Below are 26,476 nucleotides of genomic sequence, written 5' to 3'. Positions count from 1 at the left end.
TCTGTTACTTCTAATACATGCGTCCCCAGTTTATAACTAAAATTCTTGTTATTAATCCCTAAATGCATGACCTTACATTTCTTGCTATTAAATTTCATCCTATTACTATTACTCCAGTTTACAAGGTCAATCCAGATCCTCCTATATGATATCCCGGTCCTTCTCTAAATTGGCAATACCTCCCAGCTTTGTATCATCCGCAGACTTTATTAGCATACTCCCACTTTTTGTGCCGAGGTCAGTAATAAAAAGATTAAATAAGATTGGTCCCAAAACCGATCCCTGAGGAACTCCACTGATAACATCCTTCCAGCCTGACAGTTCACCTTTCACCTCTGTAGTCTCCCCTTTAATCAATTCCTTATACACCTTTCAATTTTCATATTGATCCCCATCTTTTCCAATTTAACTAATAATTCCCCATGTGGCACCATATCAAATGCCTTACTGAAATCTAGGTAAATTAGATCCACTGCATTTCCTTTGTCTAAAAAATCTGTTACTTTCTTGAGATCAGGTTGGTTTGGCACGATCTACCTTTTGTAAAACCATGTTGTATTTTGTCCCATTTACCATTGACCTCAATGTCCTTAACTACTTGCTCCTTCAAAATTTTTTCCAAGACCTTGCATACTACAGATGTCAAACTAACAGGCCTGTTGTTACCCGGGTCACTTTTTTTTTCCTTTCTTAAAACTAGGAACTATGTTAGCAATTCTCCAGTCATACGGTACAACCCCTGAGTTTACAGATTCATTAAAAATTCTTGCTAATGGACTTGCAATTTCATGTGCCAATTCCTTTAATATTTTTGGATGAAGATTATCTGAATCCCCCGATTTAGTCCCATTAAACTGTTCGAGTTTTGCTTCTACCTCACATATGGTAATATCTACCTCCATATCCTCATTCCCATTTGTCATGCTACCATTATCCCTAAGATCCTCATTAAAGACTGAGGCAAAGTATTTGTTTAGATATTGGGCCATGCCTAGAATTTCCTTAACCTCTACTCCATCCTCAGTGTTTAGCGGTCCCACTAGGGGAGAGAGTGAGAAGAGATGTTCATGAAATGCTAACTCTTCTCTAAAGACCTGCTTCCCAGATCCCCTCACTTAATCTGCTTAATTAGTCAGCCAATGAAAGATGTGCCTGTATTTTGTTGCACATGGGTGAACCCCATTGACATCACCAGGGCTCTGCATAGGCACCCAGGTCTGCCTGTGTGCAGCAAGTTGCAGGATCAGGGCCTACAATTCTGTCTGCAGGGGTGGGGGGTTAGGCGCTTACTAAGTCTGTGTATTGCAGAATAAGGAAGAACCCTTTCCTTCTGTCCCGATACAGATCTTTTATCCCTAGTTTACTTCAATTCAAGGAGGATATTTACAGTGGAATTTACCTGCAGCAAAACTTCACTGTGAAATGAACCCTCCCATGCAGTTGCATTGCCTTGCCAAATGTTCAAACTGGGATTTCAGCTAGAGGGAAGCTTTTCCATGGAGATTGGATCTGTATATTCCACTGTAATAAACATCTGTTTGGAAGTCCAGGCATTATAGAATAGCAGTGACCCACTGCACAACGTAAAGCTGAAATGAGCTGTCCATAAACTTCAGAAGGACTGGGAGCACTGGCCTTGGGCCTTGCAACATGCCTATGTCATATGCATTATTACTGTATGCTCTTGTTTTGTTACTTACTTGCTATATGCTTATCTCATTATTTAATTCATATTTAATGAGACTTCACACAGTAAATACATGCCATGTACACTATGCCAGGTTGTTATATTATCACTGAATTGAGAAAAATCATCCTACTCAGACTGCCAGAAAAAAAACTCCAGGCAGTTGCTGGCTGTGTACAAGAATTGCTAATAATGAAGAGACAGCAGATTTTTATAATTCACTCTGAGCAAATAGATTATTTGCTGAAAAATGCACTTTTGGTTGACTCCAAATTATTTGCAAATTTGACATACAGTTTCAGCCATTCATGGCCAGAGGAGGTATTGCCCTCTGTTTTTAAGCTTCAGCCCAGTGATTAGAGTATGCACCTGGAATATGGTAGACATAAGTTCAAATCTCTGCTCAGGAACAGCCCTGAAATTTTCATTTCACTGAAAATTCTGAACAATTTCAGATGCAGTTCAACCTGAACTAAACTTTTTTTATTTTATTTTTATTTTATTTCTAGAGCAGCCACCACCCTGAATAATCAGGTTTCAGAGTAGCAGCCGTGTAAGTCTGTATTCACAAGAAGAAAAGGAGTACTTATGGCACCTTAGAGAGTAACAAATTTATTTGAGCATAAGCTTTCGTGAGATACAACTCACTTCATCGGATGTAGCTCACAAAAGCTTATGCTCAAATAAATTTGTTAGTCTCTAAGGTGCCACAAGTCCTCCTTTTCTTTTTCCTGAATAATCATTTACTTCCACAACTCTGCTTATAATGGTGCTGTTAGTGGCTCTAGGGTTGAGGATCCTGTTACGCTTCCTCTACCTGTTTGTTAAATTATGAGCTCTTCAGAACAGAGTCTGGCTTGTACAGGTTAAGCACATTGTTAGTGCTTGACAAATAAACCCAATTTTTCATGAGGTAACAATTCTCAAAAAGAAATTTGATTATCATTGTCTCAACTGGTTCTGGTCTCCCATGTTTAAGAAGGATAAATTCAAACTGGAACAGGTACAGAGAAGGGCTACTAGGATGATCCAAGGAATGGAAAACCTGTCTTATGAAAGGAGACTCAAGGAGCTTGGCTTGTTTAGCCTAACCAAAAGAAGGCTGAGGGAAGATTTGATTGCCCTCTATAAATATATCAGAGGGATAAATACCAGAGAGGGAGAGGAATTATTTAAGCTCAGTATCAATGTGAACACAAGAACAAATGGATATAAATTGGCTCAGGAGTGAAATTATAATCTTAAGGATTTAAAAACAAACAAAAAGCCACCCCACAAACCAGAAGTTTTGATAGGGATCTGAACCCTTAAACTCCAGGACATAATCCACCCTCTAACTGATGGGATTGGGAAGAGACTCTCCATGTTTATTAACTCTTGCTTCATACAGGGTTTTCCTGAGCCTTTTTCTGAAGCATCTGGTCTTGGCCGTCAGTGACAGATAGAATATGGACTGGATGGACGACTGGTCTGATCCAGTCTGGAGATTCCTATGTTCCAAAGCTTCGTACGTGGAATTTGGTTGTGTGTAGAATTCAAGAGGCTGTTAATGTGCTCCTGTGACTCAGAACCAGCATCATTTTTTAAAAACCAAGTTCCATGCAGCTGTATGGTTGTGGGTGTGTAACAAAGGAGGATTTCCTCAAATACATATTGGAAATACACACGTACACATCTTAAAAAATGTACAACAGAGAAATTGCAATTCTGAAATATTACATATGAATAACAGTAAGTACTTGACTTAACCCTCTGTGAACAAGAAAATATAGGGCTGAGGCAAAATTTGAACTGACCCATCTGGCCCTCACTGACTCTGTACTGCTGATGCATTCTAACACTTCTGCTCTGTTAATATTGTAGGCTGATATTGTGCCCCTTCAGTCTGAAGTTACAGTGAGTTGTGTTAATGGTGGCAGCCTGGGTATTTTTTTTTTTTTTAAAGTCCATCCCATTTTTTAGGGGACAAAGTCAGGCCATTAACATAAGCAAAAGTTACTCATGATAGACTATATCCATGCTGCTTGTTTTCACAGCACCAAAACATTAGGTGCCTTATAGACCAAAGATGTTGGTCGCTACCTTGAAGTACTGCAAATCTAATATTGGGTCATCTTTTTCCTCTTTGAACTGATTTATTTCTGGAGCTGGCTGGCCTCCCTCCTCTATTTCTAATTTCGTGTCTTCTCCTCTTGTGATGTCAGCTTTGCCAGTTCCTCCTCCACCCCCCCCCCCCCATCACCTCTGGTGCGGTAGACCTTTGCTCTTGCCACCCTCGCCAAAAGTCATTCTGCCTTTCTGGTTCCACATCCCATATTTATTAAGGAACATGTACTGGCCCCACTCGCTGAGGCATCTAGGGATCTTGCTTTAATAAAATAACATTTATTCTAGCTTGACAGAACTTGCTGCTTGTTAATCAAAAAACCCACTACCAGTTACGAAGGTTGATCATAAGCTTCACTAAACAGATAGGTCTTGTAAACCACAGCTCAAATACCATCTTTCCTGGGCTACTGACCAGTTCTCCATCCTGGTGCTTACTGTCACCAACCCCTTGAATTTACTTAGAATGACACTAGAATGCTTGGTACCTGTGTATAGCTTTATATCTTCAAAGTGCCATGCAACCATTAATGAATCCTCACACCTCTCCTATGAGGTAGGTAAATATCTCCATTTACTGGAGGGGATACTGAGATATAAAGAAGTTGGGTGACTTAGCCCAGGTCAGAGAGAGCTGGTGGCAATGCCAGGATTAGAACTCGAATGTTCGTGTTCTAATCACTAGACAATACTGCCTCATGTAACAGCCTCGTTATAGATGTGTTGAGTTGTCCGAATGCTGTTATTAACCTACATTATATGGTATAATTGTTTCTTAATTTATCAGATGTCTAGCAATGTGATTTTTTGTTTTTGTTTTTTTGTTAAAGTGATTCCTTGCTGTTGAGCCCAAAAACCCTTTGCTGGTTCTGCTACAGTGGCTTAGCCCAGCAGATGAGGTTATGCTATTGGCTGTCAGTACTGCAAGGGAATCAACTTTGAATCACTGAACACTTTGAATTCTGGCCTGAAATCCAGTCATTTGAAAGTGACTCTTCTTGCTTAGCCTGTATGTTTTCTTACACAATTTTTTTATGGGTGAGAATAACAGGAGGATTCTAGGTGACTACATCTGGCTGTCATCGGAGTTGCTTTAACACTGTGTGAAGCTTATAGCTGCCTATTATTATTAATATTTTATTTATTTGAGAGGTTTTTCCTGAGCAAGTTGTCAAATTTCATTGGGTTGGGGGAGAACTCAGTATGCAAGGACGTCCATTTTTATTTTTGTATTGAAAATTGGCAAATGGTTCAGAAATGCAACTACTTTAACTGCAGAAACTACATTTCTGCTGTGTTTGGTGTGACATGTCTGTTCCCCAAGCATTGTTTACAAGCCAATCTGAGTTTTCCTTTTACAAAGCAAATCACCAAATCTTCCTCCCCACCTCACAATTTTCCACTGCATCCTATATTCTGGGCAGGCAATGGGCTTAGGTGTTTGGCACATGCAAATGAGCATAGGGATGCTGCCACTTTGGCTACCAATCCTTTAGTTATGATTGTTCTGAATCCGAAGTTAATAGTCTGGCCTATATATGGCTTACTCTTGGGTTTTAGCTAATGTAAGGAGACTCCATCACTGTTTCACTTTGAATTATTGCAATAGAACCAGAAACAGCACCACCTACCCACTCTGTGACAGGTCCCCACTGGGATTAGGGCCTTGTTGTGCTAGGTCCTGTACAAAATACATTTAAAAACTCTGCCTCACAGAGCTTACAGTTTAAATAGACAAGACAGATGAAATTTGGGAGAAAATGAAGAGTTGTTGTCCCCGTTTCACAGAACTGAGACAGACTAAGTGACTTGCCCCAAGATCACACAGGAATTCTCTAGCAGAGTTTGGATACAAATTCAAATCTCATTGGGTCCTGGCGGAGCCTTAGACCATCCCTACTTCCTGAGGTATCTCCATGCTTATATGTCATAGAAAACTTGACTAGCTGTTGGGGTTTTTTTTGGTCACATTCTTTTTGGAGGGACAGGGAATTCTGTAAATGTGAGGTAAGTTCTGCTTCCATCTATTCTGTATTAGGTGTTTGTTGATCCCATAGAAGCGAGCACTGTTCTGAAGGATGAAAAGTGATGCTTGTATTATTTTAGTGCTGTGAAAGATGGCACAGTCGGTGCTGACCAAGACTCTTCAACATGCTAGTATGTCTTGTTCCATCCTTGTAAAACTCTAGCGGTTCTGAATTTATATTTATAATTCTTGATTATAGCATCAGGAATATTTTTGATCAGAGAAAAATTCAATGATTGCTGTTTTATATCTTAGACACTGCTATTCTCTTAAGTGTATGGAAGTAACTGAAGTAACTGTGTGGTAACTTGCCATTTTACCACAGTCCCATACTTAAAACAAATTCATGTGATTGTTATACTTCCATTAAATTTTGATTTGATGACAGTGCTTCAGAATAAGTACTGGACAGATTTCAAAAGAGGTATTTTCTGGCTGACCTGATGAAGTGGTTAGTGTGAGACTGACCTCCACGTGTTCTACTATGTAAAGATCAATGTCATTGAACTGAGGGTATTACAAACAAACAACTGAGAGATTATTTTTTTTCTTTCTCCCTTCTTCCCCAATCTGTCATCTGACAGGGAGCAGAAAGGAAGATCAGAGATGAAGAACGAAAACAAAGCAAAAGAAAAGGCAAGTGTACTGACCCCAGCTCCCAATTGAATGCCTGTAAGTAGAAATTATTCCCAGTGTTTAAATCATAGGCCTCATGTCACTTACAGACTATAGTTTGTTTTCAGTACAATGGAATTTTCCTAGAAAGGCGTCATTGCTTGCCTTTTTTTCCTCCCATAAAATAGCTTCACTTTAATCCACTGTATATGGGATTGTGAACTGTATTTTTGCAATGCACAGGAAGTTAGGAACTTCAATTCTTCTTCACTCGAAAAGAAACTATATGTGCACCGAGTGGGCTCCACTGTACATCCAATCACTTTATGGCTTTTAGCAGCCAGAGAAAGAAGAGGGAGAAGGCAGTGCTATTTGGACCAGCATGAAATCACACTTGGCACTTGCAATCTAAAATGAAAAGTGTTGTGCAAGGCACTTTACTAAGTTGGGTAAACATTATTATCCCTGATTTTACAGATGGGAAACTGAATGTTAAGGGCCTAGTTTTGAGAAACGTTGGAGCACCTGAATCTCCAACTGAAGTCAGTAGGAGCTAGAGATACCCAGAACCTCTGCAAATCAGGCTTAAGGGATTTACCCAAGGCTATGCAGCAAGTCACTGGCAGAGTCTGCAGTACAAACCCAGATCTCCTGATTCCCAGCCTTGTACTTGACCCTTTAGAGCTGAGCTGCCCCTTTTTAGTTACTACTCTAGTTAGACGTTGTTTCTACACATATAAAAGTAAGCTTGAGGGGCTTGATGCTGGAATGAGCAAAAGGTTTTCTAGCTATATCCTTCCAAATTTGTTTGCTTTTCGTTCCTAATTCTCTCCTGCAGATCATACTTTTATGTTGACTCCTACAGAGCCAATGTTTTGATGGTCAGTTATACGTTAACAGAGTTTGTTTGGTGTAAAGTTTATATCCCTGTTTCTCCTTCACATTGTGCAGCAAGGAAAAGTATGTATTCCTTGTCTCTCCTCTGGGCTGTTTGAAGATGATGTTACATTTGATGTGCTTGTCAGAAGGTCTGCTTTTAACAGTCTGACTGGTTCAATAAACATTAACTCAACGTTTGTTTAAACAGGGTTTCCTGACACAGCAAATGCAGGCTGTGCGGCCTCAGAAGAAGGCAATCACATAGGGAAACTCAGTTGCTCAAGGCCAGTTACAGGGAGGGCAGTGTTTTTAAATATATCATAAAAAGAAGGCTGAACACTTTACTAGCATTTAACAAGTGTGTGTGTGTGTGGGGGGGGGGTCTCCTATCCAAGTACAGTAGCCCAAGCAGGATCGAGAAACGACTGTGCACAGTACTAGAGAATGGCTGAGAAAGGGTAATTGCATGCTAAACCCCCCATTTGTAGAAGTTCATATCTATCTTCATAAATGCTGCTTATGGAGCTAAACTTCCTATGCTTGGTCTGAGCCCAGATGTACTGTTTGTTTTCCCATTAAGGTTGAATACATATTGTTTGGCTATTTTTGAGCTATAAGCATTCCAGTGGCTTCCAGAGACACAATTGCTGTATCTATATGGATTGCTCCATAATAGAGCTGGTTGGTAAATTTTGGTTGAAGTTTTAGAAAATCAGTTTTCCCACAGAATTTAAATTTTGACTAATTGTTTTGAAATTTTTTTCAACTTTTTTTCATGGGAAATTCAAAATGAAATATTTCATTTTGGGCAAGCTTAACCCAAATCAAAACACTTCATTTTGCCAACCCAAATTAAAATCTTTCATTTTGGGTCAGTTTGACATTAATCTCTGTTCATCAGATCTGCTAGAGTGCCTCATGGGAGCTGTAGTTTAGATACCTCATACTCCATTCTCTGTAGGCTAGGTTTCCTAGCTGAACTACATCTCCCATGATGCACTGTGGGTTTTCCCGCTGGTTGAACTGATGTGCTGCATCATTGGACTCTTGTGACCATAGTGCTCTATAGTACATGTGGTCCACCCCAGAAGCACCCAAACGACATTTGGGTGCTTCTGGGGTGGACCACATGTGATATAGAGCACTGTGGTCACAAGACTCCAATGATGCTTTTCAATACTCAGTGACTGAAGCTTCACAGCCCCTGTGAGGTTGAAGTATACCCCGTTCTGTGCAGAAAGGTACAGTGAGTTACACAGGAAGTCTGTTGCAGAGGCAGGACTAGAACCTAGATGTGACTCTCCCAGTCCAGTGCCCATAAGACCATCCTTCATAAATGTTCTTAAGTGAAACAAATATTGATCAGCTCTGTGCGCTTTTAAGAGGTGATATGCTACCAATATTGAAACAAGGCATGCCCATATACCAGAGTGCATGAGCTCACAGAGAAGGAGTGAGCTACTGGGGGAAATCTATTAATTCATTTGTTTATCCGTTTAGACAAAAGCCCTTTCTCCTAACCCCAGCCAAGGAGGGAAGCAATGCCACTTGGAAAACACTTCCTGCCACTCACTGGAAAGGCTTGTGGTAGATTCCTGAAAAAACAGGAGTGTACTGAAAGTGGAGTAGTGTTCAAACCTCTGTCATTTGAAATTGGGGTGTGTGGGAGGAACTGCAAAGATTTTTAGCTATCCTTTAGGAAGATTTTACTGAAAATACCGGACATGTGACACATTCCAAAAGGAATAAGCATCTTTGGCCAGAGTGATTTAGTGGCCCCCAGAATAGGTGACTCCATCAGAGAAGGGAAAACCTCGCACTTTCCCCTACTCTCCAACTCTCCCCCCCCCCCCCAAAAAAAAACTAGGCTGAGAAATTAACAGTGGGGTCCGAAGACCCTCCCCTTCACACCCACCCCAGCACATCACTGCTTAACAGCAATACGTTGTTCTTAAGGAGTAAGGCTACAACCATGTCATTGTCTTAAATTTCCATATATTACAAATATCCATATATTACGATCTTTGATATCTCTTTACAGTTCCCGATGTCAAAGTGCCAATGCTTCCTTCCCACAAGCGGACAGACGTCACTGTCTTCAAGCCGTCCCAAGATCTTGACACTCAGCCAGTTCTTTTTATCCCTGACGTTCACCATTCCAGTCTTCAGCGTGGGACTCATGTATGTGATGCCATTGTGTGCCCTTAATATAAAATTAGGGGCGTTGTCTGCCTATGTAATGATACTGTACATAGACACTGGGCTGGTTCTTAAATGTATAACAACTGGGAGCAAAAAGTTACTATTAAGTGTGATCATATAAACCTTTATGCTTCACGACATAAGCCTAACAAATGGGAGTTAGGAAGAAAACTTGCTTTGTGGGCAGGTAATTCTTCACCTTCCTGTGAAGCATTTGATGCTGGCCAGTGACAGGATACTGGTCTAGAAGCTCTGGTCTGATCTCTATGTTCCTATTGTTGGCTTCTCAGGTCCACTTTTTATCTATAGCTAGCTAGCTACACACTGTGGTAGGTTCCAGTTAATGGTCCCATGTCATTTACCATCCAATAGTCTAATAAAGAGCACCTTTCTCTGTATACTCAAAATTTTTTCTTGTTTTGTTTTAAAGGTCCTTCCGGTTGCACCAGAAGAACTGGAGGGTGAAGGGTAAGAGACTCGCTATTTTATCCATTCTATAACACTATTGAATTGCATGGTGCTGTAAAATCAACTAGGAAGGTGAGGTCCCTGCCCCAAAGAGCTTGCCGTGTACTCTAATATTTGGTGTTTTACTCCTCCCCTTATGTAAGCCCCAGACCATAGTCAGATCTATAAGCAGCACAGGGCCCAGGCTGTCAGTGATGCTGTCTTCTCCAAAATGGAAAATCTTGCATAGCAGACACTCTCCATGACTATGCAGCCAGCTTGACACTCAGGTTTGCTGCTCTGGGCTTTCCAGTGTGTGCCAAAAAATTTTCACATTCCAAAGGGCCTTGCCCAGAATCTCCAGGTAAATAGCTGATTTGGTGTTGTGCTTAAGCAGCATAAGGGGACTCTGTTGTTGGAGAGAGAGAGAGCAGCGGCAGAATCAAAGCAGCTGGGCAGTTTTAAATAATGTGTATTGACTTGTGTAGAAAGTAATGCCCATTGTAATTAGGGTAATAATTACCCAGGTTCTGAAATTATGTTCATATGGATCATAAGATCCATGAAAATCATGGAGCAGGTCCTCAAAGAATCAATCCTGAAGCACTTAGAGGAGAGGAAAGTGATCAGGAACAGTCAGCATGGATTCACCAAGGGAAGGTCATGCCTGACTAATCTAATCGCCTTTTATGATGAGATTACTGGTTCTGTGGATGAAGGGAAAGCAGTGGATGTATTGTTTCTTGACTTTAGCAAAGCTTTTGACACGGTCTCCCACAGCATTCTTGTCAGCAAGTTAAGGAAGTATGGGCTGGATGAATGCACTATAAGGTGGGTAGAAAGCTGGCTAGATTGTCGGGCTCAACGGGTAGTGATCAATGGCTCCATGTCTAGTTGGCAGCCGGTGTCAAGTGGAGTGCCCCAGGGGTCGGTCCTGGGGCCCGTTTTGTTCAATATCTTCATAAATGATCTGGAGGATGGTGTGGATTGCACTCTCAGCAAATTTGCGGATGATACTAAACTGGGAGGAGTGGTAGATACGCTGGAGGGGAGGGATAGGATACAGAAGGACCTAGACAAATTGGAGGATTGGGCCAAAAGAAATCTAATGAGGTTCAATAAGGATAAGTGCAGGGTCCTGCACTTAGGATGGAAGAATCCAATGCACCGCTACAGACTAGGGACCGAATGGCTCGGCAGCAGTTCTGCGGAAAAGGACCTAGGGGTGACAGTGGACGAGAAGCTGGATATGAGTCAGCAGTGTGCCCTTGTTGCCAAGAAGGCCAATGGCATTTTGGGTTGTATAAGTAGGGGCATAGCGAGCAGATCGAGGGACGTGATCGTTCCCCTCTATTCGACACTGGTGAGGCCTCATCTGGAGTACTGTGTCCAGTTTTGGGCCCCACACTACAGGAAGGATGTGGATAAATTGGAAAGAGTACAACGAAGGGCAACGAAAATGATTAGGGGTCTAGAGCACATGACTTATGAGGAGAGGCTGAGGGAGCTGGGATTGTTTAGTCTGCAGAAGAGAAGAATGAGGGGGGATTTGATAGCTGCTTTCAACTACCTGAAAGGGGGTTTCAAAGAGGATGGCTCTAGACTGTTCTCAATGGTAGCAGATGACAGAACGAGGAGTAATGGTCTCAAGTTGCAATGGGGGAGGTTTAGATTGGATATTAGGAAAAACTTTTTCACTAAGAGGGTGGTGAAACACTGGAATGCGTTACCTAGGGAGGTGGTAGAATCTCCTTCCTTAGAGGTTTTTAAGGTCAGGCTTGACAAAGCCCTAGCTGGGATGATTTAACTGGGACTTGGTCCTGCTTTGAGCAGGGGGTTGGACTAGATGACCTTCTGGGGTCCCTTCCAACCCTGATATTCTATGATTCTATGATTCTATGAATTTCCCTGCTTCCAGGCAAGAAGGCTGCTCCTGCTGATGCTGCTTTTTTTTTTCTTCCCCTATTGCAGCTCTAATATGAAGAGGGGGCCTTATATATCTGAAGATGATTTTATTGCACCTCCCAATAAGTTGACCAGAATAGAGGAACCAAAACGAGGTAACTTTTTTTTTTTTTTTTTTTTTTGGGACACATTTGTTGCATTGCCATGAAAGAAAGCCAGGTAAGGGGTAGGAATGCCTTTTCTTTGGGTGGGTCGGGAAGGGTCGTGTCTGCTCTTTTTTGATGTGCCCATCTGATTTTCATCTGTGCATCTCCTGCTAGCACCTATTTTGGGAAGAAAATATTCCCTTTTGTGCCTTAGCAGGGGAGCCAGCTAAACTTGCAAATACATAATTTTGGTTTTAATAACAGTGGGAGTTTTTGTCTCGTGATCGGACTCCTGGTTCTATTCACAGCTCAGAAACTGACTTGCTGAGTAAACTTTGGCAAGACACTTAACTTCCCCGTGTCTGTTTCCCCCAGCTAGAATCGCACCACTTTCTTGGGGGCTTTTTTTTTTTTCTTCATGGTTTTTAACCTCTCAGTACCCTGTTGAGTAGGGAAGTGCCTCATCCCCGTTTCGTAGATGGAGGAAAGTGGAGCACAGAAGGGTTAAAGGACTTGTCTGTGGCAGCTGAGGAACTGAACCCATGTCTCTGGAGTCCCAGTTACAACCTTAACCATATGGCTGTCCTTTCCCTCTGGCTGCGATAAACTAATGAAGATGTTTGCTAAGGGAAAATGAGAAATAATGAGAGCTTAGTTTCTTTAATAAATCGTAAAATGGGGACCTTATTCTAAGGGTAGCTGCCATAGCCTCATATTTATGCTCTATAATAATACCTAGCTCTTATAGCATTTTTCATCAGTGGACCTCAAAGCACTTGACAAAGGAGGCCAGTATCATCTCCATTGTACAGAGGGGGAAACTGATGCACGGGAGTGAAGTGACTTACCCAAAGTCACCCAGCAGGCCAGTGCAAGAACCAGAAGTAGAAGTCCAGAGTCCATCAGTGCTCTGTACACTAAGCCACACTGCTTCCCTTCTATAGATGGTTATTGCTCTGTTTGCTTTTAAATCCACCCCCTCCTTCTGCCTTCATTTTTAAACCCTCCTCCACCAAATTAAAAATCTCCAAGCATCCAAGCTTAATTCACTCCGTTTGACCTAGATATTACAGTGTATTTTTCCAAATCACAGGTGCATCAGAGCAGTGAGCTATCAGACATAGTAAACAATATGTGCCGCAATACCTGGTAATTAGAGGGTGAATTAAGGACTTTGAAGATGTTACATGTCCACATTTCCCTGCTCTTATTGGCTTATTGCACAGCCTTAATGTAGTTTTTAATGGGGCTGTTTTTCTGTGTAATGGCTCAGTCTCCATGAGCTGGAGGACACTCTGGTTGTCTGGCTTATTCTTTCAGTCCAGTCTTTGGAGCGGGGAATCAGATCCATATCCTACTAAATGGAGCAACATGATTTCTAATAAATATTGCTGAATAATAGCAAGGAAGTGAAATGGGGAAGCAAAGAGGGGGAGAGAAGATTAAAATGGGGGGGAAAGTATAGACAGTTGCAAGAAACTAAAGAGAAGGAATAGCAAGTTCAGCATGAGTAACTGAACTGCGTATCTGCTGCATTATTTTATTTAACAGTTTCTCCAGGCAGCCAGATAGCATGGGCCATAGCCAAGAGACTCTGAAGGATGTGTGTTCCACCTGTTCAACTACTCTGCCTTCTCTAAAAGCATTTCCAGTGTAGCCTTTTATCTCATTAACAAATGGAGGCAAATGCAGGATAGTTTCAAAGGCAAAGGTGTTTAGCACCTGAGCTTGGGACACTTCTGCATGTCTTGTTGCTTGTCACTCTTTCAACAAGCATATAAAAGGTACATTTTTGATTTAACTAAGTTTGTATGTATATCTTCGCTGCATTATTTTAATGTATATTACTCTGTGCTTTCACAACACTCACTTATGCCTTGTCCTCAAGGAACAAATATATATTAAAGCACTCTCTCTGGTTTGCATTCAGTGTTGCTGTATGTCCGAAAGGAGTCGGAAGAAGTCTTTGATGCACTTATGCTAAAGACACCATCTCTGAAAGGTCTAATGGAAGCTGTAAGTATCAGGGCAGTTCATAAAACCTTGCGTCCTGTCTGTGAAACCATGAGCATGACATCTGGTTCCCTAGTATTAGACCCTAAGTATTTAAAGTATGGCTGAGCTTGAATCATAGCTGCAGTTTGAGTCATCTAAATATTTCTGTTGCTTCCAGTTAAAAATAGGTGCTGGTTCTCCACCTAAGTGACCTTTGAGTAAGGGGAAGAACGCTGCAGTTAACTCCTCAGCTTCTGTTTAAAGCTGACTTTGAAAAATAGAGCAAGCAAAGACGGTTCCTTACTGGCATCCTTCATTGGTGCTGTGGTGGGCTTAGTTCATCAGGGGAGCAGCTAAGTCTGCTGTGGGCTCCAGCAAGTTTAGTGGTAGTTCCAGATACATTCGAAGTAGTGATCGCTCAGTCAAGAATAGCTGGATTCTAGAAATATTAAACATGTTTGCCTGGGATCTATTTTTCTATACTTAAGAATTCAGAGTTTGAATAAACTGTGCATAAGAGAGCAGATGAAGCTCATGGCTTAAATTTTCAAGTAACTGGTGATTTTAGGAGCCTCCATTTTTGTGTGTCCAACTTTGAGACATCTTAAAGAGGCTTGATTTTTGAAGAATGGGTGCTGCTCAACATTCTGTGAACATCAGGTACCTTTTAGGTGTCTCAGACTGGATGTCCAAAACCTTGAGGCACCCAAAATCACTAGTCACATTGGAAAATATACACTCCTAGGTTCATTTTTCATCCAGATCCTCTCTCCACCGAGCTGCAGAAGAAGCTTTTTTAGATTTTTTTCCATTGGTATCAAAACTAATCCGCAGGGTCCTACTTTGTGACTGTTTTTCATAATTGGGGGGTAACATTTTAATTAGTTGCTGGAACAGTTTCTGGAGCATGTTCAAACGGCTTATACTTTTATCAGTCTCTCATTACTTTTTGTTTTCCCTCCAAGCCTAGCGAGTTGTATCTTCTTTCCAAGGGACTATTTTAATGCCAAATTTCAAGGTGTTTTTGAACAAGGGTTACAGCAAAATATCTATTTTTGCAATGGGAAAACTGGTGATTGTTTTTTTTTTTTTATTATCCATAATAAAAAATGGCTGAAGGGTTTTTGCTTTAACTTTAGAAGTGTGTGCAACAAGAGTGATGTCATGGTGGGAGTCTGCTATAGACCACCGGACCAGGGGGATGAGGTGGATGAGGCTTTCTTCCGGCAACTCACGGAAGCTACTAGATCGCATGCCCTGATTCTCATGGGTGACTTTAATTTTCCTGATATCTGCTGGGAGAGCAATACAGCGGTGCATAGACAATCCAGGAAGTTTTTGGAAAGCGTAGGGGACAATTTACTGGTGCAAGTGCTAGGGGAGCCAACTAGGGGGAGCGCTTTTCTTGACCTGCTGCTCACAAACCGGGTAGAATTAGTGGGGGAAGCAAAAGTGGATGGGAATCTGGGAGGCAGTGACCATGAGTTGGTTGAGTTCAGGATCCTGACGCAGGGAAGAAAGGTAAGCAGCAGGATACGGACCCTGGACTTCAGGAAAGCAGACTTTGACTCCCTCAGGGAACAGATGGCCAGGATCCCCTGGGGGACTAACATGAAAGGGAAGGGAGTCCAGGAGAGCTGGCTGTATTTCAAGGAATCCCTGTTGAGGTTACAGGGACAAACCATCCCGATGAGTCGAAAGAATAGTAAATATGGCAGGCGACCAGCTTGGCTTAATGGTGAAATCCTAGCGGATCTTAAACATAAAAAAGAAGCTTACAAGAAGTGGAAGGTTGGACATATGACCAGGGAAGAGTATAAAAATATTGCTCGGGCATGTAGGAAAGATATCAGGAGGGCCAAATCGCACCTGGAGCTGCAGCTAGCAAGAGATGTCAAGAGTAACAAGAAGGGTTTCTTCAGGTATGTTGGCAACAAGAAGAAAGCCAAGGAAAGTGTGGGCCCCTTACTGAATGAGGGAGGCAAGCTAGTGACAGAGGATGTGGAAAAAGCTAATGTACTCAATGCTTTTTTTGCCTCTGTTTTCACTAACAAGGTCAGCTCCCAGACTGCTGTGCTGGGCATCACAAAATGGGGAAGAGATGGCCAGCCCTCTGTAGAGATAGAGGTGGTTAGGGACTATTTAGAAAAGCTGGACGTGCACAAGTCCATGGGGCCGGACGAATTGCATCCGAGAGTGCTGAGGGAATTGGCGGCTGTGATTGCAGAGCCCTTGGCCATTATCTTTGAAAACTCGTGGCGAACGGGGGAAGTCCCGGATGACTGGAAAAAGGCTAATGTAGTGCCCATCTTTAAAAAAGGGAAGAAGGAGGATCCTGGGAACTACAGGCCGGTCAGCCTCACCTCAGTCCCTGGAAAAATCATGGAGCAGGTCCTCAAAGAATCAATCCTGAAGCACTTAGAGGAGAGGAAAGTGATCAGGAACAGTCAGCATGGATTCACCAAGGGAAGGTCATGCCTGACTAATCTAATCGCCTTTTATGATGAGATTACTGGTTCTGTGGATGAAGGGAAAGCAGTGGATGTATTGTTTCTTGACTTTAGCAAAGCTTTTGACACGGTCTCCCACAGCATTCTTGTCAGCAAGTTAAGGAAGTATGGGCTGGATGAATGCACTATAAGGTGGGTAGAAAGCTGGCTAGATTGTCGGGCTCAACGGGTAGTGATCAATGGCTCCATGTCTAGTTGGCAGCCGGTGTCAAGTGGAGTGCCCCAGGGGTCGGTCCTGGGGCCCGTTTTGTTCAATATCTTCATAAATGATCTGGAGGATGGTGTGGATTGCACTCTCAGCAAATTTGCGGATGATACTAAACTGGGAGGAGTGGTAGATACGCTGGAGGGGAGGGATAGGATACAGAAGGACCTAGACAAATTGGAAGATTGGGCCAAAAGAAATCTAATGAGGTTCAATAAGGATAAGTGCAGGGTCCTGCACTTAGGATGGAAGAATCCAATGCACCGCTACAGACTAGGGACCGAATGGCTCGGCAGCAGTTCTGCGGAAAAGGACCTAGGGGTGACAGTGGACGAGAAGCTGGATATGAGTCAGCAGTGTGCCCTTGTTGCCAAGAAGGCCAATGGCATTTTGGGATGTATAAGTAGGGGCATAGCGAGCAGATCGAGGGACGTGATCGTTCCCCTCTATTCGACACTGGTGAGGCCTCATCTGGAGTACTGTGTCCAGTTTTGGGCCCCACACTACAAGAAGGATGTGGATAAATTGGAAAGAGTACAGCGAAGGGCAACAAAAATGATTAGGGGTCTAGAGCACATGACTTATGAGGAGAGGCTGAGGGAGCTGGGATTGTTTAGTCTGCAGAAGAGAAGAATGAGGGGGGATTTGATAGCTGCTTTCAACTACCTGAAAGGGGGTTTCAAAGAGGATGGCTCTAGACTGTTCTCAATGGTAGCAGATGACAGAACGAGGAGTAATGGTCTCAAGTTGCAATGGGGGAGGTTTAGATTGGATATTAGGAAAAACTTTTTCACTAAGAGGGTGGTGAAACACTGGAATGCGTTACCTAGGGAGGTGGTAGAATCTCCTTCCTTAGAGGTTTTTAAGGTCAGGCTTGACAAAGCCCTGGCTAGGATGATTTAACTGGGACTTGGTCCTGCTTTGAGCAGGGGGTTGGACTAGATGACCTTCTGGGGTCCCTTCCAACCCTGATATTCTATGATTCTATGAACTTTTATACAGACATGCCCACATGCACTCACAAATAAAATTCTTCTTTAGTCTGAGACCAAACCTGGAAAATGTAAATTAAAAAAGTGAATATTTCAGGAAGTTGTGAGCATGTGAAAACGGGGAGGTTGGAATGGAAACTGCTGTGCACCCTTAACTGTAGCTCTTGCTACAATAGTGTGATTTTTAAGCTACGTCTATGCTGCGCCACAATGTGGGTTACAGGGGCGTGAATTGCAGAGCACACCAAAATGTTGTGCTCCAACTGCTCTGTGTGAAGGCTGCTGGTACAAACTAAAAAGGTCTGTGGTTTCAAACAGGACTATGTTCACACGAGCTAGGTACCTTCTTTGCACCAGCAGCATCCATGCAGGGCAGTTAGTGCATGAAATTTTGGTGCGCTCTGCAATTCACACCCCCATAGTCTGCACTGTGGTGCAGTGTCGACAAGCCCTTAAATTGCAAAATATCACCCACTCCTCCAATTGCCTGCTGGGGTACAAGGAAAGTGTAGAGATTACTTTGGGTAGTGCCTGTTAAATTTACAACAAACATTGAAACTCTTGGTCATTTGATTTTGCTTGCTTGTCTTTGTCCAACCAGTGCCTTGTTAAGGTTTGAAGGTTGAAGGGTTTAAGGTAGTATAAGTGAAAGCACTCATTAGCCTTAGTCTTAGGATACAAAATCCATTCCCTAATCTGAGATTCCATCATGGCTCTTGTGACTTGCACTTATGATGTGTTACAAAGCACTTGCACCTAATCTTTTGGGTACAGGGGGAAGAAGAGTTTATCGACCCAATTGTAGAATGTTCTACTCAGACCCTGATGTAGGAGCAAGCAGAATGTATGCACTAGAACAGATCTAAATCAGGGAATCCCCACCTGTTACTACTTAATGCAAGATGGGTATTTGCTATCAGTGTGAGATTAGAACAAAAACAAAACTGTAGATTAAGCAGCTTGCCAAAGAAAATTGGATGTGGAACAATAACAACCACTTTGTTGTGGGTTTTACGGGTTTGTGGTTTATGTAATAAAATACTTAATGAGGTGACTGCTGTTTTTTATACTGACCTCATTTTGCCAATTATTGTAGGATATTTGCAGCTGTCTTCTTTTCTTAGCAGAGCATGCAAGTTCCTCACCTCATTGCTTCTGGGATGTGAGGGCAGCATATTCTTCCCTCTCCCCAGTGGCTAGGGAAATTAAAGTTTAGCATTTCGTTTTAATTGCAGAAAAGAGGGTTTTTATCAAAGAATTTTATTTATTTTTTTATCATGGAAAACTAAGATCCCTGGTGAGCAATGCCAGTTTTCTTTAAAGCCTATTCTGCCATACATAAAGCCACCATGGTGTGGAACCCAGTTACCACCTGATAGAGGCAGTTATGGTTAAAACATGATTCAGTAGTTTGCTGAAATCGGAGGGTTCGCTCAGGGCTCAGTCATGAGAGCACTTTTATTTAGTTGTTTAAATATGGATGTTTGAAAAATTTGACCAGAAACTTCAAAGTGAAAATAAGAAAATTAAGCATTGAAACTGATTGATTGCATTCCTGTCCTAGTAATTAATCCACTGGTAACTGGAAATCATAATGATTAAAAATTGGCATGTCCCATTGATTGACTGTGGGCTACTTTTTAGGAATATCAGTGTCAATTCTGCAAGGCAGGGTTTTTGTATTTCACTTTTACTCGGGTGCACGATACAATGATGTAAATCAAACAAAGTGGCCTACAGTCTCCCTGATTTAGGGACTCTGTTTTCTTTTTATGTTCTAGATATCTGACAAGTATGATGTTCCTTTTGATAAAATTGGAAAAATCTTCAAGAAATGTAAAAAAGGGTGAGTATGTCTCAAGTAACATCTACCACAGCTTTCCAAAGAAATGGTCATATCTTGTGGTGTTGTCCGTTTTTTTTAAAAAAATAAAATGCACATTATAAACCCCCTGCATGCACACGTGCTCCCTTCATACACAACACAGATGCTAAATCTGTTCCAAAATGCATAGATTGATTACAAGGCCAGTAGGGACCATTTTGATCATCTAGTTCGACCTCATGCATAACGCAGACCTCAGACTTCCCTGAATTAATTCCTGTTTGAACTAGAGCATATCCTTTTTTTTTTTTTTTAAAGGAAAACACCAGTTTTGATGTAACATTGTTGATGGAGAATCCACCACAGTCTTTAATTACCTCACTGTTTAAAACAAAACACAAAACCCTGCACTTTTATTTCTAGTCTGAATTTGTATAGTTTCAGCTTCCAGCCATTGGATCTTGTTTATACCTCTGTCAGCTAGATTGAAGAGCCCTCTATTATCAAATTTCTGTTCCCCGTGTAGGTATTTACAGACTGTAGTCAACTCATTCCTTATCTTTCTCTTTGTTAGGTAAATATATTGAGCTCCTTGAGTCTTTCACTATAAGGTTAAGGCATGTTTTCCAACCCTTTAATCATTCACATGGCTCATTCACATGAACCATCTCCAATTATTTATCATCTATTTTGAATTGTGGACACCAGAACTAGACACAGTATTCAATCCTTTAATTTTGCATGCCTTTGGAATGTGCTGTAAAGCGCTGTCCTCATATGAGTCAAAATACTAAAGCAGGACTGCCTGGGAAAGCTGTGAATTGAAAGTGTGCTAACCAAAGGCAATTCAATTTAGGCAGGCATCTGTACCCATAAAGACCATTTCAAGAAAAGAGGAAGTGGTGTGATGTATCCAGATTGCAGCAATTGAATTGCCATCCCCATTGTGTTTTGTTGTCACATCCGTAATTGTTAGGTTGTGTGCAGTGTTGTAGCTGTCTTAAATGGCCACTTCACCTTGAATGGTCCCTTGAAATGTGTGTTCACTACTTATGCTAAACAGCCTGTTCCTCCTTGTATTTAGCTGTGAAACTCTGGGTATGTCGACACAGCAAAGAAAAACCCATGGCTGGCTTGTGCCAGCTGATGTGGGCTTGCGGGCTCAGGCTTGTAGGGCTGTTTTACTGCTATCTAGACTTTTGGGCTCAGGCAGGAGCCTGAACTCTGGGACCCCCCACCCTACAGGGTCCTAGAGTCTGTGTTCCAGCCCAAGCCCAGATGTCTACTAGCAGTGAAACAGCCCCATAAGCCTGAGTCGGCTGGCATGGGCCAGTCATGGGTGTCTAGTTGCTGTATACCCTCTGAGTACCTTTCCCAGACATGAAGAGGATCTCAGTGAGGCAGACAAGCTTTTGAGCCACACACACAGAAGTTGATCCAATAAAAGATACTGCTTCACCCACCTTGTTTCTATATTTGTTAGGTGTCCAGCTGAACCAGTTCAGAGCTTTGTGAACTGTCCATGTGCCTTGAAACTGAGTTAGCATCATAAAGATTCTGGGTCAGGAGTGCTGTGTTGGAAAAGGTTTTCCCATCCAATGAAAACCTTCAAGATCTCAAAAACTTTCCTGTTCTGCTGTGGGACAAACCTGAGACCTTTTGATATTTTCTGCAAAAATATAGAGGCCGCACCTGAGAATAACCAAAGCCCAGTGGTTTTGGCACTTGCCTGGGATGCCTCCAGCATCTTGATTCAGAGCAGAGACTTGTACCTGCGTCTACTGCATCCCAGGTGAGTGCCTTATCCCCCAGGCTATTCTGGGATGGAGTCTGTCTCCGTCTCTCCTGTTGGAGGAGTTCTACTTTTTGTATAAATAAATAAATATTCATTGGGACAGAAAGCGAGAGACTGACTCTTTAGCCCAGTGCTTAGGGCATTCACCTGGGATGTGAGACCCCTGTCCAAGTCCCTGCACCAGTGAATATTTAATTATTTATACAAAGTGGAATCAGACAGAGCATGGTCTTGGACCTGGTTCTCTCATGTGTTTTGCATTCAGGTGAGTGTCACAACAGGCTATTTTGTGTGTGTGACTCTCTCCCAGCTCTATTTGTCATTTTTGAGATCATTCTCCCTCCCTTTCCCACACATTGATTTTGCAGCTCTTTCAAATTGTGGACAGTGGTTTGTAAGTTTGGCTGCAAGCCACAACAGCAATTTTTGAAGCAGATTAGATCAGTTAAACCAGTGTTTCTCAACCTTTCCAGACTACTGTATCCCTTCCAGGAGTCTGATTTGACTTGCATACCCCCAAATTACACCTCACTTAAAAACTACTTGCTTACAAAATCAGACATAAAAATACACAAGTGTCACAGCACACTATTACTGAAAAATTGCTCACATTCTCATTTTTACCATACAATTATAAAATAAATCAATAAAATATAAATATTGTACTTACATTTCAGTGTAATATATAGAGCAGTATAAATATTTGTCTGTATGAAATTTTAGTTTGTACTGACTTCACTAGTGCTTTTTCTGTAGCCTGTTGTAAAACTAGGAAAATATCTAGATGAGTTGATGTAACCCTTGGAAGACCTCTCCATACCCCCCGGGGTACACATACCCCTGGTTGAGAACCACTGAGTTAAACCATGATAGGAGATGAAGGGTCAAAGAGGGGTAGCAGAGATCCCTAGTTATTTCTGGGCAGTCCAGAAGTGTTCTCTTAGCTTTAAAAATCAGAAACACTTAATGCATTTCTGGTAACTTCTTCACTTTAAACTATAATACTTACCAGCCTTACTTTCTAGAATCCTGATCAACATGGACGACAATATTGTGAAGCACTATTCGAATGAAGACACCTTCCAGCTACAGATTGAAGAGGCTGGAGGAACTTACAAGCTCACTCTCACTGAGATCTAAAACCAAAACCATCGAACCTCTGTGGATTTTAAATGAAGGTCTCAGATGAACATTTTTCTGTAATTTAGTCTGCCGGGTAAAACACTAATCGCTTTCTCTAGAAGAAACCCAATGAGTTCAGTTCTTCCAGGGATCGGAGCAGTGTGTGTTTAGCAAAGTTGATGCAGTCATGTTTCTGTTCTTCCCAAAGGACAAAACAATGCTCATAACTCAGTGCACTTGAAATGAGTGAACAAAGATATCAGGAATTAAATAATATTTATGTACAAAACATTAGCAAATGGGGATGGGGAGAGAAGCCTTGAAGTAGTGATGATATTCTAACTTCTATTTATCTATTAAATATTCATGTGAGCCTATCAGCTGATAGTGTCTTATTGGACTGCTCTCTTGTAGATGCAGCTGCACAACTCTCATTGATGCTTATGGGAGTCTAGACTCAATGTTTACTGCTGAACAGGGCATGTTGCTGAAATCACTTGTTTAATTTTTTGGGGAATGTAAAACTGCCTTGCTCATGAAGAACTTACCTAAGTTACTGTGTGAACTCATTTGACATGAAGCTGTATTGTATATAAGTGCAATATATTTTTGAAGGTTTGTAAATGTGTATATAGGAGTCATATATATAATATATATATATGTATTAAAAATATGGTGTTCATGTATATACAGTAAATATATGCAATGAACCCTCCCTAAAAGGATACTATAAACAGGCAACCAGCTATTTAAAAGCCTAGTATGCGCCAAACCTGAGCGCACATTCTATATTCATAGAACGCACAGAGATGACTTGTTTAAAGAGGATTTTCCCAAGCAGAAGGAATGATGCTTACCGTACAGCAGACCACTCTGTACACAGTGAGGTGTGGTGGGTTAGGCTTGTGTTGTACACTACCAAATAAAGTTCTACAATGGCTGTGTTACTCATATTCTGTACCTGTATGAGATTGTGTATTCTCAGTCTTGAACCTGAGAGGAGCTGTGTGCTTGTGCTTCCAGGGGATAAGCCAACCTCTTGGGTTTATGAAGAAGTTTTCCCTACGGCTAGCTATTCTGTAACTGCCTGCTCCAGGATATCTCACACGATCTTCTGAATCCAGTGCTGGCTACTGTCAGAGACAAGATATTGGACTAGATGGGCCAGTACGCTGATCCAGTCTGGCAGACCCTGTGATCCTGCAGGTGAATAGATAAGGATTGAGAGATTAAGGCCCAAGCCACCAGTAGGGCCATGTAACGCACTGCTCACAATCCAAATAGGTGTGGGGGAAGTGGGCCCTGCAGGCTGGCAAGCACACCATGCTCCGTGTTCATTGTGAAGCATCAAGCCTGCATCTGTGAGAAGAGAAACTGAGCAGTGGCTGTCTGTGACCAAAACACTGTTAAATATTAAAATATTTAATATTAAAAATATTTAAAATTGCTGCTATGCAGAGAATATGCTATCATACTCTGACTATTCTCCCGTTTTCCAGCACCAGGCCTGCTACCCCTCCATTATTCCTCAGTGATCAATTTGGTGCAGAGACAGAGATTTGCTGACCTACTGAGCGCTCCATATTCTCCACGCTGTGTGAAAATCTCTGTACAGGTTTTCAGCAAACATTGAGTGCGCAGTGCTTTTGCAGACTGCAGACAGCTTGTAGGACTCAAACCTGAAAAAGAAACATGTCTGTAATGCCGTGGGCATATTGATGAGACTGCACCAGCATGTAATCTCTCCTAGGCACATCCTGGTTTTAAGAAAAAAAACAGAACTCTGTTGTACTCAAGTTTCTCTGAATTTACTGCAATTTGGGCTTCCATTTATAAATTTGGGGGGAAATGTTACTGTGGCGAGGGAATTCTTATACACTCATGTAGAAATACAAATTCATTCTTATTGTAAGTGGAAGTTTTATTACAGAATCAGTTTAGGGCTAGGGAAGTAGATTTAGATTATTTGTAGATGTAGATGTAGATGATATGAATGTTATTTCTTATACTGTTACCTTAACAAAGTATGTGACTTAAATTAGGGGTGGTTTTCCACTATAAAATACTCTGGGAAATGGGTCTTACTATAATAGCAATGTTGTATGTTTGATCAAACTGGAGTTTTTGGTCTTGCCTACTGTGTTTTGTTGTTTTTTTTTAAATTGTATAATTGAAGATGTATTTTAAACCAAAGCTATTAAATTTTATATGTCCATTTCTAATTACAAGACTCTCATGTAATTAACAAATTTTAACCTCCCTTCTGCTGTGACTAACATGCAATTTTAAAACAAAAAAAAAACAACCTTGCCTCCTAATTTCTCTTATGGATATCAGCCAACAGAGGCGCCCTTTGCTTTGTTTTTATCTCCTCATAGCGAACACCGAAACTGTGTTTAATATTTATTGATTTCAAGCCAAATAGATCAGTTGAGAGAGAGTGCGTGCGCGCGCGCGCGCGCAGGCGTATGCATGCATATTTTGACAGTTATTAAGGTAAAGGATTATTGGGCGGCTCCATTGAAATGAATGGCAAAATTCCCATTGGTTTCAGTAGAGTCAGGATTTCACCCATGGTTGTTCTAATGACTGTGGAGTTCTGCTGTCACTAATATAGTTCTTTAATTGAACTGAGAGGTTTTGAAAAAAAAAGTTCAGAAGATGTTTCTTTCCATATAATCTCTTGTCATGCAGGAAGCGTTTTCTAAACTCTCAGCTTGTCCTCAAAGGTGAAAAAAAAGGTGGAGAGCTGCTGCATCATAAGAAGCAATTTGCAGAGCCTGATTGCACTTTGGTAAACACAGTTGGCCCATTGTTTACAGTTTGGTACCTCTCCAGCCGGACTGAATTACGTTTGCAGACTTTACAGCACAGTAGCCCTGAATGGAACGCTGGGCATTTCCAGTCATGCCATTTCTCAAGGGATCAGCCTTTCCCTGCTTTTAGCTGGAACTGGGTACCACTGGCTTTCCTAGGGGAGCTGACGGAAGCCTGTGTAGAACTACAGTTAAGTAGCTGAATGAATGAATCCTTCCTTATCTTGTCCGCGGTGAGAAGTGCCAGACTGTGGGCTGGAGCATGAAGATCTCTGCTTAGCCACAGAATAGGTACAGTAGAGGGGATGGCAGCACAAGCTCCCGCACCTTGACCTGCTGCACATCTCAGCCTATAGCAGTGATTCTCAAACGTGGGTTTGTGAAATGTTACAGGGGGTTCGGGGCGGGGGAGAATTCCCTAATGGGGACAGAGCTGTCTCTAGGGACCCCAGGCAGCATGGGGCCCGGAGCTCCTGGACTTCCAAGAGCTATGCAGATCAAAGCAAGCATATCTATCACACTGAGGAGATTGAAACTTCAAGACTCCTTATAAGAAATGGAAAAGGAGGTGGATATTTTTTGCTGTTTTTAAAATTAAATAGGCAGCTAGTGTTGTATTTAAAAATATGAACAAGTTTAAGTTTTGTTTGTTTGCCTGGACTGCTCAAGACCTGAATGCTATGTAGGAGGAACTCTGAGTTGGCTTCTTAAATAACTTCATGCTGTTTCACATTTGATGCTCCTTGATGAAACATAGGAGCCTTGTCTTATAACGGGCTTGTTCAAAGTGATACAAGCTACAAAAGTGAGATCTGGGAAGAGTGTTGTTTTTCGTAAAGTAATAAAAATACTATCATAAATAATATTGTGTAATATAAAAACAAATTTAATATTTCAAAGAACCCTGCTTTTATAATTTTTCTCAGGTAAAGGAGAAAATCCCTGCAACTATTCATTTTTAGGAGGGGGTTCGTGAGACTTGACATTTTAGTGAAAGGGGTTCACAGGTTCTTAAAGTTTGGGAACCACTGGCCTATAGTGACTGCTGATTCTACTCATGAGGGTGCCGAGGGGGGGATTTGGCTTTTGTGACATGAGCACCTGACCTGTCCCTAGTGAGCATCAAGCTTCTATCACGAGCTGCTGTGGTCAATACAAACCTGCTCAGTGCTTGTTTTAGACAAGGTGAGCGTACAGGCAAAA

General features: G+C 41.7%; 1 protein-coding gene across 7 annotated transcripts in view; it reads left to right on the top strand.

Moving 5' to 3' along the window:
* GRHL1 (grainyhead like transcription factor 1) overlaps positions 1 to 25,187 on the top strand; it is an 80,605-nt gene extending 55,418 nt beyond the window's left edge. For 3 of the 7 annotated variants that reach the window (XM_043510259.1, XM_038397273.2, XM_043510255.1), the window contains exons 10-16: positions 6,404 to 6,491; positions 9,355 to 9,494; positions 9,946 to 9,983; positions 11,934 to 12,022; positions 13,944 to 14,029; positions 19,497 to 19,561; positions 22,361 to 25,187. In XM_043510259.1, the coding sequence (XP_043366194.1) occupies positions 6,404 to 6,491; positions 9,355 to 9,494; positions 9,946 to 9,983; positions 11,934 to 12,022; positions 13,944 to 14,029; positions 19,497 to 19,561; positions 22,361 to 22,475 (621 nt within the window). In that variant the 3' untranslated portion in view covers positions 22,476 to 25,187. The remainder of the gene's footprint in view (positions 1 to 6,403; positions 6,492 to 9,354; positions 9,495 to 9,945; positions 9,984 to 11,933; positions 12,023 to 13,943; positions 14,030 to 19,496; positions 19,562 to 22,360) is intronic. The other 4 variants (XM_038397274.2, XM_043510257.1, XM_043510258.1 and 1 more) reach the window with 3 other exon arrangements.
* The last annotated feature ends 1,289 nt before the right edge of the window (positions 25,188 to 26,476 follow it).

Source organism: Dermochelys coriacea, chromosome 3, assembly GCF_009764565.3.
Source record: "Dermochelys coriacea isolate rDerCor1 chromosome 3, rDerCor1.pri.v4, whole genome shotgun sequence".
Classification (NCBI taxonomy): domain Eukaryota; kingdom Metazoa; phylum Chordata; order Testudines; family Dermochelyidae; genus Dermochelys; species Dermochelys coriacea.
Note: the sequence above shows the minus strand (reverse complement) of the source record. Positions and strands in the feature narration are given on the sequence as shown.